The 20617-nt window shown below is 38.6% G+C and overlaps 1 protein-coding gene across 6 annotated transcripts in view; it reads right to left on the bottom strand.

Moving 5' to 3' along the window:
* The window catches only part of CSNK1G3 (casein kinase 1 gamma 3), a 52184-nt gene that overhangs the window by 8545 nt on the left and 23022 nt on the right, over window positions 1-20617 (bottom strand). The window contains exons 6-14 of one of the 6 annotated variants that reach the window (XM_033164455.1): window positions 19660-19808; window positions 17602-17836; window positions 15611-15696; window positions 15433-15517; window positions 14451-14599; window positions 13103-13198; window positions 10778-10867; window positions 3287-3393; window positions 2476-2499 (exon numbers count right to left, since the gene is read on the bottom strand). In XM_033164455.1, coding sequence (XP_033020346.1) covers window positions 2476-2499; window positions 3287-3393; window positions 10778-10867; window positions 13103-13198; window positions 14451-14599; window positions 15433-15517; window positions 15611-15696; window positions 17602-17836; window positions 19660-19808 — 1021 coding nt within the window. Of the gene's footprint in view, window positions 1-2475; window positions 2500-3286; window positions 3394-10771; window positions 10868-13102; window positions 13199-14450; window positions 14600-15432; window positions 15518-15610; window positions 15697-17601; window positions 17837-19659; window positions 19809-20617 lie in introns of all 6 variants that reach the window. The other 5 variants (XM_033164454.1, XM_033164458.1, XM_033164459.1 and 2 more) reach the window with 5 other exon arrangements.

Below are 20617 nucleotides of genomic sequence, written 5' to 3'. Positions count from 1 at the left end.
CTCAGAAGTAAGTGACACTGAGTTCACTGGGCTTACTCCTAGGCAAGTGGATATAAAACTGCTGTCCAAATTTGGGAGTATTTCAAGTGGCCAAATGTGGTACCCTCTAGAAGTTGTTGGACTGCAACTCCCATTATCCCTGACCACTGGTCATGCTGTTCAGTGATGATGGGACTTGTAGTCCAACATCTTGAGGGCAACATAGATTACCCCTGGAATATAGTAACATGCACATTCAACTGTTCTATATTCACTTCTTTCCAATGTTGCTTAATTCTGCTTCAGTGCCTTGGCCCAGTCCTACTCTAAAAAAAGCAATAGTAAATTCAAATGGAGTGTCCATGGCTGCTAGGTAGGGTTTCTTTTTACAATCAAGCAGCATAAAAATATGAAATAAATGAAACAGGTAGGGTGGGCAGGTGAAAAAAGAGAAAAGGGTCCTGCAGTTTTAACTGTTACATAGAAGAGGAATTTCAGCAAGCATAGTTTGCATGATTCCATCACAGATTGAAGTAATGTAAGATAGCTACTGGGTGGACTAGAGCAATTTATGTTAATCAAGATTAAAATGAAATGGATATGGTTGGTAGGAAGATCATAAATATTCATCTTTTGGGAAATTATCCAATGGGTTTTTATTTATGTAGAAATGTCTCTTTTTCCCTTCTGAAAAGGGCATTTCTCCCTATTGCACTTAGGCAGTAAATAACCTGTCACTCCTAACTCCTCAGTGTTGGTGGGGGTTTTGGAACAATGTGAGAAGTTGATCCCCCCCCCCCAAAAAAGCTGGTTCCATTGATGTCTTCCAATCTAACTCTAGGACATAATCATAAACAATATCCAAAGTTATGGAAGGACTATACCTGCCACTGACTCTGCTGGCATTGCAACACCTATTTGCACAGGCATTAAAAAAAACTGCTAGCATTAGTTTGTTGTTTTTAGGAGTCCTGCTGACTCCATAATGTATTTTTTATGATTGAGCTGTCATTAAGTTTGTTTTATCTGTTCTGCAGAGCTCTTAGGACATCTGTACTTTAATTGATTAGTAACCTGCCCTAAAATCTTGCTATAGGGCTGAATAAAAGTATACTAAATAAACAAATAAGGTGAAGCAAAAGCTGTGGAACTGCACATGAACAATTTCCACATGTACACAATAGTTCACAGAGACTTGATATATACACAGTTCAAGAAGAAATGTTCTCTAGTCATTTGCACTTCCCACTACTGTTGACATCAACATGAGCAAGAGCCAGCATGAAAGAACTTCCCACATTCATCCCAGGTTTGTGCAAAGATAAAGCTAGCTGAGAGCTCATTTGTACTGAAAAGGGATGACTGCGATACCATATGTGATGCATGTAAGGATGTCATCAGTGATAGGATCTTTTCAGTCAGTGTGGCAATGCTTCTTTTGAAATGCATTGCATGCTCGTTCTGCACTGCATGGAATTTTTTCCTAGGCAGGTGCAAAACTTTCACTTCAAATTGCAGCCAGAAGCAAACTATTTTTGTGACAAGATTTTACACGAAATCTGATTATCATTCCCACTTCTAGATAGGATATATTATTGGTCCATCCCTCAAAGAGTTTTCTTCTCTGAATGAGAGGAACAAAGCAGTATTTTCACTTTTTTGATTGATTTTATTTGCTATGACTATTGTGTACCTGACACCATGCTTGTTCTGTAGCTTTTCTGAGGCAGGTTTACACAGCTTTCATCAATGTATTTTAGGCTGTGACCTCTACCAATATATTTATGTTAGATTGTATATTATTATAGCCTATGTTTAAACAAATACACTGGATTATGTTATTTTAACCTTAACATGCCTCAAGAAAATGCCCCTATGTCTCCCAATTGTCTGGTGTAAATACCAAACAACAGAAGTTTGACAAGCTCTTCCATCACTTTAGAAAAATCTGCCATTTAGTTACTGTGTTAGTAAATCAGTATGATAAAAATTAGCTTAGTGCACAAATTGCGTTCAGCAATGAAGTCAGGGAATACGCAAAAGTATGAATTTGAGAAACGCAAATGTACACAGATTAAGCTATCAGTTAGCAAATAATTACCAATGACTAAACTTTCATAAATATAGGTACAGATATCTGCTATAACTTAGTGACAATAGTGCTTTAATTGTTTATGATGTTAGGACCTGAAAAAATAGTCTGCCCTCTATAATGGCATACCAATAGGTAAACTACTGCATATAATTATTGACATTAAAACAAAAATTTAGAAGTATTAGATAAAAGTACACTAAGATTTGAAAAGCAAGCAGGAAAAGAAGCAGGCAAAAGTGCTCCTCAAGAAGGTAGTAAGTTTCTCATGTTAAAAAAGACCAATAACAAAAGCCATTCGAATTCATTTGTAATGGTTTTCCAATTGTACTTTGCTCTTGAGAGCTCTTTTGTTTTTAAAATGCTCTGGAGCCTTTTCTGCCTGCCTGCACTTTATAACTCACCACATGTTCAACACTTTCTGGCAGCTAATACAAAGAAAATACAAGGGGGAAAGAGAATCAGAATGCTATCCATTGTAAAAGTGCTGCATTTTGCATATATAACATAACACTGAAGTTATCAAGAAACCAAAAGTATATTTTACAGTACAACAAATGCACAAACTTTACTTCTTTGCTTTGCCTAATTTTCAATGGGGGCATAATTATACCCTAAGAGTGTCCCATGCCTGCATACAGAGGGGTTCTTTTAGGTGTCAATAAAGCCCTATTCCTTTAACCACTACCACATCACTGGCATATGAAGATCCTGAGTTATTTGGAGTTAAGAGAAAAGGGTACTTACATGGGTTTATGAAAAGATGCACCCACCTCCAATTTACTGTACTAATCAGGTGGGGGGGGGGAGAAATATGCTCTGTTGAGTCCCTAGAAAGGGACTCAAGCTGCAGCCTTCCCTAGAGAATAGCTGCACTCATTTGCATTCTTTTGGGTAAGTATTTTAGAGAGCTTCCTAGGTTAAAAAGTGACAAATACAAGCAGCAATTGGATTTGAAGCACTTCAGCTCAACACTCACGGTCACATGTACCTTGGGGGGCCCTGTAATTTGGAAAGCTGCATCTAAAGCGCACCATGAATGCCCCTACTGGGCATGACATTGCCCATTTTAAGCAACACAAATCCCTCCTATGTCAAGTATTTGTTCCCTCCAATCTTTCCTATCTTGAGAACCAGGTACTGACTAACTCACATATTCAGTACCACAAGGTGCGATGGCAACATAGGGGTTATTTTGTATAAGAAAATACGTACTTTGTTTCATCCATTACTTCCACTTCTGTAGGGGCTGTGATGGGTGCATTTGAGCGTCCTGCAGTAGGATCATCTGTGTTGAGCTCTCCATTTGTTGAGCTTACAACCTGCAATTACAAGCATTTCCAAAAATCATACACTAGTAAATGCCCATATTTGGTGTAATATTTTTTTCATAGCATAAGGAGCTGAAATTAGTATATTAATGTGTTACTTCTAGGTTACAACTATTTTTCCATTCAAGTCTCGTGCATATTTTTATTAAACTTTCTCCAACTGCTTGTAGAAAAAGCCATCTACAAAAAAATTGACTACTTAAAGGAGAAAAAAGTGAAGAACTACTATATTCAGCAATAAAGGATTTGCAGTAAATTGCAACAGCTACTATTAAAAAGAGAACTACCGTATTTTTCGCTCCATAAGACGCACCTGAACATAAGACACACCTAGGTTTTAGAGAAGGGGGAAAGCCCCGTTTTTTTGAGGATCAGCTCAGAGTTGTGCAGCTTCTTTTGCAAAGGGGAAAGCCCTTTTTTGAGGATCAGCTCAAAGTTGTGAAGCTTCTTTTGCAAAGAGGGAAAAGCCTCGTTTGGGGGGGGGGATCAGCTATCAGTTGTGCAGCTTCTTTTGCAAAGGGGAAAGCCCTGTTTTTTTGAAGATCAGCTCACAGTTTGCAGCTTCTTTTGCAAAGAGGGAAAAGCCTCGTTTGGGGGGGATCAGCTCACAATTGTGCAGCTTCTTTAGGAAAGGAAAGGGAGCCTTTCTACAGTTTTCAGACAGATAATCTAATCAACCAGTCACATGTCGCTGGGGTAACAAACAGCCTCAGTCTGCAGAAAATTCTGCAGCCTTGGCCGCCCGCCGAACCGTGGGGGCCCTGGTGAAATTCTTCTACGCAAAAGGAGACCAGCTGGTGGCGCCAATCAGAAACGCCTATATCAGCAAAATACCCCCAATGCTGCTATATGGGGTGGAAATATGGGGGTGGAATCTGAAAATACTCCAACGACTGGAGACTCTGCAAAACCTCCTGGCAAGAAAGATTTTGGGACTCCCCAATGGGACCATATCTGCCCAACTAAGATTGGAATTGGGACTTCTATCTATAGTCGCAAGAGCCCATATTAGGATAATCACCTACTATAGATCACTTGCAGAAGCCTCAAACTCGTCACTTGCCAAACAAGCCTTTCTAGCCATTACCAGCAGTCATACTTGGTCAAAAGGCATGGCGACCATTTGCAAACGCTATTCCCTCCCAGACTTTGCCGCTTCGACCTCATGGGATAAAGACAAAATCCGCAAATGGATGTTAGTTAGACAGGGATGAAGCGTTGGATTTGGCTCTATCTAACTCGGCTAGCCTATCTACGTAGTTGCCCTGCGTGAAGGCAGTAAGATCTCTGGCCCACTATCTCAGTGAGCTGACGAACCCTATGCAAAGAAGAGCCTTTACACTTGCCCGCTTCCACTCCATTCCTACAGCATTCCTACAGGGTATATTTTCCAACACTCCTCCTGATCTTCGCCTTTGTCCGTGCAACAGGGGAAAGATAGAGGACTTTATTCACTTTTTCTTTCACTGCTCTTTATATGACTCAATAAGACCGAGGCTCTTCCTGTTAATTCCCCCGTCCATCGTCTTGGAAGATGAGTGTATGAAATACTTATTGGTGGACGCCAACCCCATGGTTACCCGCGGTGTGGCCACCTATATTTTGCAGTCCCTGAAGCTCAGGGCCACCTCAATAGGTTAACTCTTTTTTTTTTTAAAGCCCTGGACTTTTGTAAATATTCTGAAATACCCATAGCCACATGATTTATTACTGCTTTTACCATATTTTGTTTTATCTACCATGATTTTATATCTGTTGTTTAGCAAATATATCTAACATATCTTGTATAACTGTGGCAGGTTTCTGCCTGAATTCTTTTCTATGTGCTATGGCCAATTGGCTAACACAATAAACTTTGATTTGATATATTCAGAACTCCCATGATCCCTAGCTAGCAGGACCAATGGTCAGGGATGATGGGAATTGTAGTCTCAAAACATCTGGAGGGCCGAGGTTGAGGAAGCTTGACCTAGCTGATGGATAGGGAAATGGCAGATCAAGATTGGTCTGTGGACCAGCCCTAAAGCAACAGCAAACTGGGAACCTATAGGCATGCCTAAAATATTCAGAAGAACCCCCAAGTGAAATCTGCCTCTCACAATAAATAAGATGTCTGGATAATTTGCTGGGGGGGGGGGAACCAGTTTAAAAAAGACCTTTTATAAGTGTTTCAAGTTACTGTAACACAAGAACTGTGAAAGAGACAATTCATCAGAGCTATTCAGCTGACATTTTCAGGAACTAAGGCAAACTTTTGTAAAACAGGAATGTAGGAGGCTAGCTAGTGAAACACTAACAATGAACGGTATGTTTCTTCCAGAAATCAAAGCAAGTGAGAAAAATGGACAGTCAGAAGAATTTTCTTTTTTATGTCTCACATTGACAAATCAAATAGTGTTAGACAACCAACAAATTTCTCTCCACAACTTGAATCATTCATTCGCTTTAATGGAAGCTGAATAGACAGAATAAAACTGAAGAGAGATTTCCCAAAGCACCATAACCACACGTTTGAGACTTTCAAAAAACCCTAATCACTACCAACAGATGCTTTGCTATTTTGTACTTACTAAAATGATAGGTAAATGAGATCAGTGAACTATTTTGAATGCATAAGGTCAAGGCTAAAGCTTTCCATTTTAAGATGCTTTCAGGTGCTTTATAACCGCCAAAGTTAATAATGTAGGCAATATCTTCCAACACGATAAAAGTATTTTTGAGGCAACAGTACATATGGTCCACCCATTTACAAGAGGGAACACAAAGAACATTTTGCTACACAAAGCTGACTTGCTAGTGATGGTGGCAGGTCCTCAGGTCGTAGGAGAAGGGATGTGTTCCATGAAAGCAGCACTAGGTTCCCATTCATAGTTAAAAGAGACAACCTATCTCATTGCTCTGGTACATGGGACCTGACCCTCTCATGCCAACTCTTCTGTTTGTTTAGCACTAGCAGCAATCAGTACTGCTGTGTCAGTAAACAATGCTCTCTGCCCGATTCATCTGTGCTGCAAAGGATGGATTTGCTAATAGCCTCTTATGTAGGATCTTAAACAGCCTCGGTCCAGTATACCAGAAGGAACGTCTCCACCCCCATCGTCTGCCCAGACACTGAGGTCCAGTGCCAAGGGCCTTCTGGTGGTTTCCTCACTGCAAGAAGCCAGGTTATAGGGAACCAGGCAGAGGGCCTTCTCAGTAGTGGCACCCGCCCTATGGAACACCCTCCCACCAGATGTCAAAGAGAAAAACTACCAGACTTTTAGAAGACATCTGAAGGCAGCCCTGTTTAGGGAAGCTTTTAATGTTTAATATTTTGTTGGAAGCAGCCCAGATGGGCGGGATATAAATAATATATTAATATTAATATTATTAATATTAATATTATTATTATTATTATTATTGTTGTTGTTAGCATGTTGTTAGCATATTAATGGTAGCAAGCAAAAACACAGCACTATAAAAGGGTTATTGAAATCAAGTGGGATAGAACTGCATAGCTATATATGCAGGAATAGGCTATTTTTTAGATGCAAATGGCACAAGCCTCTCCTGTGAAGTTAAACCAGAAGCACATAGGCTGCATGCTATTGGAAAGTACCATAGTCAAGATTCAAGTTTCAGGTGTCACTACTGAATTGGTTTACTTAAAAGTTTTTCTTCCTTTACAGAAAACTTGTATTTGAGATCTCCCACAAGTTGAACATTTTTATTTCAATACAGTCGTACCTCGTGTTACGAACGCTGAATGTTGCGTTCGTCACAGGTTACGAACCCGCCAAACCCGGAAGTACCAGAACGGGTTACTTCCAGGTTCGGCGGTTCGCACATGCGCAGACGTGCAAAATGGCATCACGCGCATGCGCAGAAGTACCAAATCGCGCATCGAGCGTGCGCAGATTCGGACCTTTCAGGTTATGAACAGGGCTCCAGAACGGATCCCGTTCGTAACCAGAGGTACCACTGTATTATGATTCATAATAGCTATTCACAACCTTAAACTCCAATTTTGGATATGCACATTTTATTTGGAAACCCAATCCAACCACTTATTTCAGATGTTACATAACGAAAGTTAAGTACTCCAAGCTCAAACCTAAAATGGTTCAGTTTGTGTGAAGGTAAATTTATTTATTGTCCAGGAACCCAAGAATACCCAAGAAGTTCACAAGGTGAGCTTTTGCAAACATAAGCAGCAAACCCAACAAGATGTTAAATTTATGGGCTTATTTCTTCTACAAAGGATCCTGTAGCAGTTTCTGGTAGTTGTAGTCAGGAATTGGAAACATCCAAGCCATTCAGGAACCTTCTTCAAAGCTCACAGCAACAGAACGGGGCTTAAAATATGTCAATAAGTCATATCCAAGGTCATCTCCTTTTGTAATTTGCTACCTAATTTGAGATGCCCTGAAAAATACAAACCATCATGATTCAACCTGGAATAAGGAGTGAATGGGATATGTTTTTAATTATTTGCTAGATTTATATTCCAGCTTGCCATAAAAAAATGTCCATGGCAGCTAGAACTGAAAACACAACAAGAACTTAAACCCAGACTGATTGCATTACACCAACATATTTCAATTATTCTGATGTAGTCACATATCAGTCATGGCATAATCATGACTGGACAAATTTATATAATCCACTGCTATAAGACTCCAAGCATGTATGGGAAAACTCACCAATTCACTGCATAAGCACAGAAAATCCTGACCAAACAAATAACTTGAACAATAATGCTTATAACGCATTTATATTACCAAATCATTTTATAGGAAGATCTGCCACAATATATTGCAGAAAAACTTCAAGATTAGCAACTTGCAATTTGTTCCTTTTCCATTAAAGCAGGTCATGGAGGTGTCAGACGACAGTGACAGTATCTCATTTCCTATAATCACCATTACAACACTAGCTTAGTTCCCACTTTTGTCACTATGGCTATAGCAGAGAACCACTTAACAGAGTCTACTGAACAAAAGCAATGAGATCTTTATATAAATGCTAAGTCAAAATGATTCATTTGTACTACCGTGAGGAGTGAGAATACTCTCACCAAAATTAGCAGCAAAAATAAATGGTGACATTTGGTGTTTTACAATGTCCTTCATGAAGATCAGCAGTGCCTGACAGTTTACCAGTATCAGAAAAATACCAGTGAGTGCACTTGTAAATGACATCTTTACATGGATGTTCAACTCAGGTTTGTTTTTTGTTTTTTTAATCAATCTTTCCTCTCAACAAGCCAGCTTTGGGAGATTATTATTATAGTATTGGATATGATAGTAGGTATTTTGGATTGATAGCTGCAATTCCCTCCTGCAAGGGAAGTGAATCCATTTGGATGGGCAACCCTTAGAGACTGATGGAAACTATTCCTTCTGAGCTTCTCCTGGCACTGTGCAGCCCAAGTGGCTCCTTGGTATTCTGAGGAGCTATGGGATTTGAAGCAAGCTGGACGACTAGAGTACAAGAGGTACAAGTCTCACCATGAAGCCAACCAAACGCCCATAATCATGCATACCATGTGGCAGTGCAAACAGCAAAGAAGTCACATTTCACAGCCTGCATTGCATCATCTAGTGGCCAGCAAGTTGAAGTATCTTGCATGGTCTGGAGGTTACAGACACACTGGCTGCTGTTAACAGACCGGTGATCATTTCAGTGACCAGAACTGACACTTTTACAAGCACCAAATAATGTTCATTTTGCACTTGCAAATAATAATTCACTTTGGAGCTCCCTGCCCATTGGCATTAGGCAGGTATCCACACTTTAATGTTTTCAGCAACTGCTGAAGCCTTTTTTGTTTATCTAAGTCTACCAAAACATGTAAATGTAACAAATATTTTAATCTGTTGTTTTGTTTTATAATGTGTATTTTATAATGTGCTCATTTTATATTGGAAAAAACCAGACTCTCTTATTTTTAAGATCTGCTTTTATCATTCATTATAATGCATATTTTATATTTTATGCAAACTGCTTGGAGATTTTGATGATTAAATGGCAAATAAATTTTCTTAAATAGTCTCTGCCTGCTCACTGAGAATGATTGAATCCCAGTTCTGTCTCAACAGCCAATAAAATCGCTCAGTATGGGGAAAGCATTTTGCTTCTATTGTTGTCTAGTACTTGAGACAACAGCATGCTTTAGCTAATCGTGACTATGGCTGGACAAAAATATGTCAGAAAAGTACCTTCTTTCTGTATCAGTGATTTGTAATTATCACAGTGTCATTCAATAATAAAAAGGAAGACCCTCAATTATCCTTGTATAAGCATTAGTGAAACAAAGTACAAGTGTTAGTAGGATTATGGGAACAGCAAGATTAACCAGTGGACCAATATAATTGCAATTAAAGAAGCAAGAGCTACTCAGGTCCTAATTTTAGATGGAGGAAAGGGAGAGCAGAATCTTAAGAGAGCTTCCCATTTGCCACTCAATTTTTATGAGGAATTGGAAGCCCATTGAAAAGGGTCAGCAGATTTCAATGATTAGCTTTTATGCATACTCATTCTGTATTTACTGTGAGAAGATTGCTCAATTTTGTTATCAATACCGCTAATACAAATTCAATCCCCTCTGATATGATGGAGCGACAGATAAACTTGCAATGAGAAAAAGCAAGCAGAGTATAGAATCACAAGCTACTTTTGAACATGCACTCCAATTCAGTGAGAGCCTTCCAAGTGGAAGATGTGAAGGAGATGCGTGTGTTCAAACCTTGGCACGAAATATCTTACATCCAGACCCTGAGGGAACAAGGTCACTCCTGCACCACCCATGTACCACTTAAGAGTTCATTTGTTCTTGTGGCACAAACATATCAGATACATGAGGAAATGGAAAATGCAGCAGCCATGCATCCCATTTACTGGCTGTTTAACAAGAATCACCACTAAAAGAACCAACAGCACTGGTAATCTGTTTGGGGTGGAAGGACATCTGCACAAGCATATTAGATATGTAATAGCCTACTATAACAAAACTTATTCTTGGTGGCATAAAGCTTCTTTACGTACATTCCAGTAGCACAACAGTTTGCAGATATTCTACAGTCCAAATTCATTTGGCCCCAATGTTATTTCTGTCACCACCACTGTTATTCCATCTGTCAACTCAGTCAACTATACCAAACCCTTCCCCACCCCACCCCACAAAATTCCAGATGAGTATTTTTCTACAAGCATTTGTAGAAACGAAGTCAAATTTTGTGTGATCTTTTTCAGTATGGATATTATCACAAAAGGAGTGTGGTTACAAACTTGGTTATGAAGTAGAATTTTCAGCAGAAAATTACACACGTGGCGTGTGTGTCGAAGGATATAAAGATGTGGAAATATTCATGCAAATAACAGAAAATACCTGTACCGAGCCACCATGTCTGTCAGCTGCTAGGTGAGCTCTCAAGTGATGGGGATTGGCCTGATGGGGGTCCCAAGCTGCCCTGTGGTCTGTCGACTGCCAGTTATACAATGCATTAAGCATGCATGGAAGAGGAGGAATAAGAACCCAGAATATATTAAACACATCATGCAGCTAATCAGCTGTATTCTACATTTTTTAAAAAAAAAATCACAGGAACACAAGGGCATCTATGCACATGTAGCATTATGCATACATATGTATTCGAATACAGAAAGACACATGTTTAAAGTTTTTTTTATACTAAAAGTAAGTAATTGAAATTTTTCAACAAAAACTTCAAACATGAAATCCCATGCATAATAGGAATACTTGGGGACATTTGGGGCAGGATAAACTTTGCTTTCTAAAAAGCTCACTTGAATGAGGCGTTCTTAAAAGGTGAGATCAACAGTACTTCCATAGCATGCACACTCAATACAATACAGATTGTCATAGATACATTTAATATCTGAAAGCTAAAATTCAAACCTGCCAAAACTGTTTAAACAAAAGTTTAAAGCAGAAGTTAACATGAGAAACTTAATGTGGTGGTGTTTACACTAATGTACGCTTTAATTTTTCTATACAAAATGTATGAATAAAATGAAGTTATTTTGACAGATCCACATTTTTACTTGTGTGTCAAGTCTATTAAGTACACTGAGTCTTGAGCCAGGCTGCACAAACCTACTCATTTTATAGGCACAAGTTACTCTCAGTTTACTTTTATCCTTAGGCTTGGGGGAAAACTATCTGTACTGCTGAGGGAAATCATAGAATAGATATAACCAGGCCAGGCTGCTACCACTAGCTTTGGTTCAAAAAATACTGGCAACTTTGAGCTACAGTTAATATTAGATAGCATTTGTATTCTTAATCAGTCCTTGTTGTAAAGATAATCTTTTAATTCGAATAAAAATGACAGAACTTCAAGAAATACAAAATATGTGGGAACAAATTCAGCATAAGGCTAAGCAGATTGCTCCATCAGAGCAAGCACTTCTGCTCGCCTGACAGAACAATCTGCCCTCTCTTCCCCACATGCACTGTTCCAAGATTTCTTTAGGGGGAGGTGGATGCCCCATTGAGTTAGTTAGCTAGCATGGGCTTCCCCAGCAGGGTTTGTTAGCTGAATCCTACCCACAAACTCTAGAGAACTCCGTGAACTATGAGCAAACAATGAACCAATTGTTTCAGGAACAGCTATAAAATTATACTATACACCTCAACACTTGGATGCTTTTGGTCACGGCAGTAACTCCAATCTCAATTAGAATTTTTACCAACAAGCAGCAAGTATTATTCCTGAGCTAGTACCATTCCCCATCTGTATGTTTGACTTCTATAGAGCTCTTGCTATGAAAAGACAGCTAGCAATGAGAGCACAGGGAAATCTAGGCATTCCAAAACCTTTGCTCACATCTGAAGTTCAAGTTGTGTCTAAAAACTTCATATCATTCTTAACAAGAAGCTACATTCTGGAGACTGGCAAGAAAGCAACCTTCAACAACAGTAATGGATCACAGGCAGGTGAAAGGCAATGTGTGCCCTTCTTCCAGACTCTCTAGGCAAAATTCTCCTCGCCCCTGGATTTAAAACATGGTTATCATTACACAGGTAAATAACAGTAACCACAGAAGACTAACCAGAGTTCCTGCTAAATCAAATTTTAAAAATGAGTTTGATGCTGCCTTCAAATCCTATTTTAATAGGAAGCCTTGTTAACCATAGCAATAGTTTAAGTCAGCGCTGATGTAATGATTAACCATGGTGAAAGCAGATAGGAAAATTCAGTCTGAAAAAGAGGCTGGTGTGGAGGGATAATGATCCGATATGCACTATCTTTGAAACAGCTCTTCAATATGCCTCCACTGATCCAGGAAGTATCTCACACTTCCTTTTTCTCTCCCTCCCTCATGCTGACACATAAACCTAACTACATAATAAAGCATTGAACAGTACATACATAATTACATACACAGAGTATATTTAAAACAAAATCAAAAATTCTTTCCAGTAGCACCTTAGAGACCTGAAGAAGTGTGCATGCACACGAAAGCTCATACCAGGAACAAACTCAGTTGGTCTCTAAGGTGCTACTGGAAAGAATTTTCGATTTTGTTTTGACTATGGCAGACCAACACGGCTACCCAGAGTATATTTATTTAAAGAATCAAAAACCTTGTATTAATAAATACCGTACTAAGAAAGCAACATATGTTTTACTGGAAGCATGAACTAAAGCAAAACTATGACAGTACAAATGGCACACGTTGACAGACAGCATACCTGATTTTTCGACTGTTGCATCTTATCTCTGTGAGGATGTGCTTCTCTGTTGGAAGATATTGCAGGATCCGAATGGATTGAACCCACTGGAGTAGGCTACAAACAATACATTGTGTTGAATACTGGCAATATAACATAGTAGGTTTCAAAGTTACCAGCATATATTTTGGAAAACTGACTCAAAGAGCATCTTAAGTTTCCATGATATTAAGTCAGTCACAAGCCTTGAAGCTTTTGGTAAGAAAGAAATACTATCACACAGAGGTTTTGTAAGCTAATAACATTGATATATGTGAGTAAGAAGGCTAGTTACTTTGTGGACCCACCTGCAAGACTAACATGAGGTTAAAGTATCATTTTTTACACTTTCAGGACACATATCCTTCCAAGCCAACTTACACAAGCAGCAGAAATGCACACTTGGAGAAGAGGGGGGAACAATAAGCAACCTCAGCATATCTCAAGGTTCTACCCCATGGGGCAGCTGAGAAGTGGGGGGAAACGGACAGTCCAGCTGGAACAGAAAAAGCTCCTGGTGTCTTTTTCTCTTCTCTGGAATTGTTCCCACAGGGCAATTAATGGAAGATGGCAAGGAGCGAGAGAAGGGGGGCAGTCCAACTAGAGCAGGTTTTCAAAACATCAGAAGTACATTTCCATTACACAGTTTAAACTTATTACCAGGAAGTAAAACAGAACATTTTACTGGAAGGCTAAATGCAGGCTATCTTGAGAGTTGCTTCAGTTAATGTCCTACATCAGAAAGGGTAGCAAGTGTAGCAAGAGACATCTAACAACTAGCAAGTTACACTTGCCATTTAACCCTATCTGAATTTTGTGGATTTAACATATTGTGAACACTGTGGCTTATGAGAACACACAAGCTGCCCTGATATGATTAAACATACGTGTTTTATAGGCTACCATATTGTCAAACTTAAAGAACATGGATTTCAGAGCTAGTTTCTGTAAACAAGACCTCTTTAGGCTCCTTTGATTAGACCAACCAAACATAACAGAGCGGCAGATATATACAAAGGAATGTGAAACAGGATATAGCTTTTGCAGTTCCTACTGCTAAAGTCCTGCTTACAGAGTAAACAGTGTCCTCTACACACTCAAAATACAAGACAAATATAACCCAAGTATTCTTTTCAAAGAGAGAAAGGTCCTATGAAATATCTATATACAGCTTCAGAGAAAAAAATTAAAATAATAGAGGATAGAATGGAGTCTCTTCTATAGTATCTATGTATTTGCTATATTGCAGAAAAGTAGCTCATATGCTAGCAGATATTCTGTCATGAGTTACAGGGACATTAGAAGAGTACTTGTTAAACTGTACACTTACCAGCTGTTTACCAATCCAGTCATATTCATAATCAAACATATAGCCCTTCCGATCAAACAAGTCTGTAAAGAGCTTTCTTAAGTAGTCATAGTCTGGTTTTTCAAAAAAATCTAGTCTTCTCACATAACGAAGATATGTAGCCATTTCCTCTACATGAATAAACAAATAATTTTAAATATCAGTAAAAACAGAGAACTGCTATTCTAATCCTTTAGTTTTCAAATACAGAAAAGTATTTTTACAAACTGGAATTTAGTGCACAAAAGGGGACTAAGTTTTGGCAATTGACTTAACCAAACACAATGCACTGTATGTGGGAGTTGCCTTTGAACATGGACCACAAACCTCATCTTGTACGAAGTCAACAAGACTGTTGAGCAAGGCAGGAATATGTGATCATATTGTTCCAGTGGTTTGTCACTTTCACTACCTTTCAGTCTGTTTCCAGGCACAGTTCAAAGGGCTGGTATTAACTTTTCAGGGAGGTACATTCCCAAAATACTCTATCAGATGCTTATTAAGGTAATCAACTTTGGAGACACCACAAGTTTTGTAAGATGTTTCATAGCCAGATATTTTGCCAATTGTGAGATCGTTCTCAATATGGGATATTGGACTCTTAGCAATGAAAGCCCTTCTGGCAGCTGCATAGTTGATTTCTGAGATCTCCCTCATAAATTCACTACATGTCTACCAGCCACCAACTGCATGGTCAGCTTCATAAAATCTATTAGAAACAACAGTTCCTCTTACATAGCAGGCAAATGAAAAATGTGGGGGAGCACAAGAAACACTGGAACCTGTTTCCTCACCAATATGCTAATCATTAATTAAACCAAAATAGTGAAGGTAAGAGGCAAGAGAAAATATGCACAACTGACATCACAAATATGAGCATGATGTGGCAACTTAATTTAGTGAGCAATTTAATTTGGCAATGTCATCTCTATACAGACAGTTCTTTTATAGAAGAAATGATTACCTGGAAAGTTCTCACACAGTACTTCTATGGGGGTTGCTCGCTTTGTGTCTCCAATTTTCTGATACCGTTCTTTCAGTGTATCTGCCTAAATTTGAAAAGATATTGAGTTGCTTCAGAAATATTTTATGAAACTATGACAATACTTGAGCAAACAAAATTCAAATAATTGGCACACTACCTTTAAGCCTTGCCATGGAAGACTGCCTCTTAAAAAATACATGAACATATGACCTAAAGCTTCCAAATCATCTCTTCTACTTTGCTCTGGAAAAGTAAAGTTAAAATGTTAAGACTCCAAGTTCTGAACTTATTCATAAGAAAGGAATGATACAAGATGCACAGCTACAAAAATATATTTGCTATGTTCTACAGCTTTTTCTCAAGTATAATTTTAGGTAAAAAAAACAATATTGGTAAGAAAACAAATTATGCTTTACTTATCCAGCCTTTAAAAGTGTGGAAATATGGAGTCTAAATTTAACTGCTACTGCTCTAATTAAATTATATATTTAAGTAAAAAAGCTGCTTTGAAAATGGACTGTGTTGTTGCCATGTTATAGCAACAAACAAGATATTGGGGTTTTAAACCTGCAAGAGTTGTGTTCTAGAAAGCCAAGAAACACTATTCCAGCTCTCCATATTACTGAATGCAAAAAATGAACTCTGCCTATTGATTTCAGAAACATGTGCTTCTCTTCCCCTGCACCTGCCACCTTTTTTTCTTTTAGGGAAGTGTGGAGAGTTTCCAAAGGCTGCATGCAAAACTTCCTGCAGCACCCTTTCAGGACCGGGGAGGGGGGGAGAATAATAGCCGTGAACACTGCTTTTAAGTTCCCCTGTTTTAACTTCATACATTGGCTTCTGAAAGCACTTGTGAAACTGCCATGATTCCAGACTTATACAAATTCTAGAGCAAGTAAATGAGAAAGCCCCATCTGCAGTTTTCAAAACACTTTTGCATTGTTTTGATCCAGGTGGTTTATTCTCTTTCTACAAAAGAATAAAAAGCAAGCCACGTCCTCCAGAGCACAACCTTTACAACAGTGATACACATTTAACCATATGAGAGGCTGCCTGATCACTTGAAATCTTCCAAGGTCCTGCTATAGGTGTCCCTGCCCTCAGTTTAGGCAATTGCAAAGTGAGGATAAGACACTTTTCTGTGGTAGCCCTTCATTTTTGGAACTCATTGCACAGAGCTCTATGAGGCACACAATCTTATATTCTTGGACACGCTAATTATCCAGGGCTTTTACTTAACTGGATCTTTACTGCTGCTTCTTTTTATGTAGGTTTGTTTATTTTTATTGTTTCATTTCTATTGTTATATTTATCTGTTTTGAATTTTGTAGCCTGAGCTATTAGACACAAAGTTACAAAACAGTTGCTATTAGCACTGGGATGTATGATGAATCACAGCCATCATGGTTGGAATGGGAAAGAAGTAAAGAGATAACCCAAAATGAAAAGGTACAGATGGTATGGTCCAAAGGCCCATATAGCACAATATCTGTTCTCACAGTGGCCAGCCAGATGCCAATGGAGAGCCCACAAGCAAGAAACGAGCACAGTGCACTCACTAGTGTTCCCCAGCAGCTAGTGTTTAGAGGCATACTGGACTATCAGCCATCTAAAGCCCATCTATTGTGCTCCATCAATCCCCTTTAAAAGCCATCCAAATAGGTGGCTATCACTGAGTCTTATGTCAGTGAATTCCATGGTTTAACAATATGCACTGTGTGAAGAATTACTTTTTTTGCCTCTTCTGAATCTTCCACCATTCAAGTTCATTGGCTGACTCTGGTTTCTAATATGATGCAAGAAAGAAAAATATCTCTATTTCTCCACTCAATTTTACACATTTCTATAGGTAAAGGTAAAAAGGTAGAGGACCCCTGGATGGTTAAGTCCACCTTACTTGTCTTTTATTTAAAATCAAAAGCCGCATACATTGTAACATTTCCTCAAAAGAGAGCTGCTCAAGTCCACTACTTAAAAACAAAAGCCAATATTTTTATGCTCAACATGCACTCAAATACCATTTGATAAAACAAATAAAGCCTATCTGAGCTACAAAAACAAGTCGTTTGCAAAAGTGATTAATATGCACAGAGCTGCTCAGAATTCTAGTGAATTGGCTAAGTTTGTGTTCTAAAAATAAATACATACCTTTTCCTAAATGTGTATTTATACTCATGTATCTAGCAGTTCCTGTAAGGCTTTTGTGTTCTCGGTATGGTATGTGCTTCTTTGTCTCTGGATCTATATATTCTTTTGCCAAACCAAAATCTATAATATGAATAATTTGTTGAGTTTTGTTTCCTGGTCGTCCTATTAAGAAGTTTTCAGGTTTTACATCTCTGTATATTAAGTTCTTTGAATGAACATATTCCATTCGAGAAATCTATTAAACAGAATGAAAGAAAGTTTTTTGTTTTTTTTTTACCACAACTATAGTAGCAGAACAAATAAAAACAAAAATTGCTATATGTCTTGAAAGAACATGTTTCTTCATGGGTCAAAATAAAAATGGACGCTCTTCTTTCATTGAAACTCCTAGCTTTGATTGAGGCTGCAACAACAGGCACTCTTATGACTAGTGAGCAGCTAAGTGGCTCAGCATGAACAATAAATCACATGGACTTTGCTGCTGCCTAGTCATTTTGCTGCTGCTCTACGCTAAACTTAAACCATGGTTTGGTTTAATACATCATCTACACCCAGGCTCTCTCCAGAGAAGCTACAAACTGTAACAAAACTTTCCCCCGTGATCTATGATTGATGGTTTGCCTAGGGAGACCTGAACCATGAGTCAATGCTCTGATAACACATTAAGCCAAACTACAACACAGCAGCAAAACATCTGAGAAGCAAAGCAGCAATGTTCGCTTCTTTGGGAGTACACACGTTTGCTTTTTAGTGCTGAGTCAGTGTGTGTGTTTCTATTACTCTTTGTTAAACTAAGAAGTGCTTGCATTCTGTCCGTTAAAATTATTAGGCAACCACTTTTAAACTTTAATGCACCTAAGGAAAAAATGGCCAAGATGACAGTGTGTAACACATCTCAGAAAAAAGAAACTTGATTTTTAGGAAAAGGCTGCAAAATTTATTGTGAAGAAAATGGATTTGTGATAAGAATTCAAACCTACTTCATAGAACCCCAGCACTGCCTTGTAAATTAAATGGGTGCTGAAAGGACAGACCTCAAAAGATTATGAAAATCTGCACCTGAATTACATAGTGCAGAAACTGGTACTGAATGTAGTATGCTGAAATTCAGTTTCTAGGTAGTACAACAATTAAAATGAGCCTGAAATATGAAAACAGTCCTAAGTGAAATCTCAGAAACCCAGACAGGATAAGGTCCATGGGGGGGGGGGGCTCCTGTGGAAGAATAGTTTGCCGGGGGGGGGGGGGGAGCAGCAGTTGCATTGCTGTTTGGTCCTTTCCATGAATAACAGAGACAGAGCAATACAACTTGCAAAGTTCAGATTTTCTACGTTCAAATGTTTCCCATCAGTGAGCATACAGCATCCTCTATTATATTTCATGCTAGATCTAAAGGTAATGGTTCATTTATTAATGTGTTTGTTGTTGTTTAGTCATTTAGTCATGTCTGACTCTTCGTGACCCCATGGACCAGAGCACGCCAGGCACTCCTGTCTTCCACTGCCTCCTGCAGTTTGGTTAGACTCATGTTGATAGCTTCAAGAACACTGTCCAACCATCTCATCCTCTGTCATCCCCTTCTCCTTGTGCCCTCAATCTTTCTCAACATCAGGGTCTTAATGTGTTTAGTTAGCTATAAAGATGTGGCTTGGATCCAGAGTAGCCCCTCTACAAACAAAAAGGCAGTTTGTGAAAAGCAGAGGTTGTCTCTAGTAAAAGGAGGATGGGAGGCAATATTTGCTAATTCCCCCTTCCCCCTCCAGCTATCTTCCACAATGTTCCAGAGGTACTTCCAACTCTTTGAAGCAGGTTTTTAGTGGAATCTGTGTGAATCATCTGCCCTCCCTTCAATGACTAGAACTCTGCTCATAGGACCTCCATAGCCAACCCTTTGTCTTCATGACATCTAACAGTACCGTTCACAGAGAAATACAGTGGAAAACAACCCTAACAAGTTTTAAGCAACCAGGTGACACATTCTTTCTGCATTTGCTCAAAGAATATCCAGCTAAAACTGAATGGACCATTATTTAAAAAAGAAAATAGAAGTATACTCACCAACTGTATGGCTATCATAAGAACAGTTTTTAGAGAAAAAGTCCTATCACACAAGTCAAATAAATCTTCCAAACTAGGTCCCAGTAGTTCCAGCACCATAGCATTATACTTGCCACAAGGGCCAAAATAGTAAACCTGAGGTATTCCATCTGGGAAAATGAAATGTAACAGTCATTTCAACACACTTTTGTCCTAAGAACCATCTCACATTTCAACTGGAGAATAATTAAGGCTATCTTACACAAAGATTTCCACAGACTTTAAGCTACTTATCACTATTAAGTTTCTTGTTTCAGGAAATATTTGATTCACTAAATAATTCTTAAGTTCTCCCTTTTCATTGTAGTTTGGGCCGTACTTGAAATACTATACTGAAATACTAGGTTTTGTAATCCTAGGTATGTGTAGACTTAAATGTTGGTATTTAATTATTTGCTATGACAGGTTGCCAGTAATTGTGCACAATAACTTAATTACAAGATAAACATCCACACACAAGGTACACAATGAACTTTATGAAACCCAATCTTACAGTATCTTGCAAAGTCTAGCACACTGTCTACTTAACGGTTGTTGTGCACCACTGCTATCAAGATAAAATATAAAGTTACAACCAATGAATTTCAGTATTTTTACCAGAAGTTGCTAGAATTTCCAGCATTTTGCCCATGTCTATACTGAAAATTGTTCATCATCTTCTGTTTGCTACAACAGAACCAAGGTTCTGCAGATTTCTAAATCCCACAAACTGTATCTATGGAGCTCAAGAATAAGCACTTCACTGTGCATGAGATCAATCAAGCTAACTTGAATCTAGTAATACATTGCTTTTTCAGAACATGTTTAGTTCAGACCTAAAACATTTGTCTGGTTTGGGCCAGCTGCTCTGAAAAGTAAACAGTCCCACTGGCAATTTTATGAAACATTATCTAGAAGAGTATGCAATAGTGTATGGGCA

Source organism: Lacerta agilis, chromosome 11, assembly GCF_009819535.1.
Source record: "Lacerta agilis isolate rLacAgi1 chromosome 11, rLacAgi1.pri, whole genome shotgun sequence".
Taxonomy (NCBI): domain Eukaryota; kingdom Metazoa; phylum Chordata; class Lepidosauria; order Squamata; family Lacertidae; genus Lacerta; species Lacerta agilis.
The sequence above is the reverse complement of the archived record's forward strand: the minus strand, read 5'-3'. Positions and strand labels throughout refer to the sequence as shown.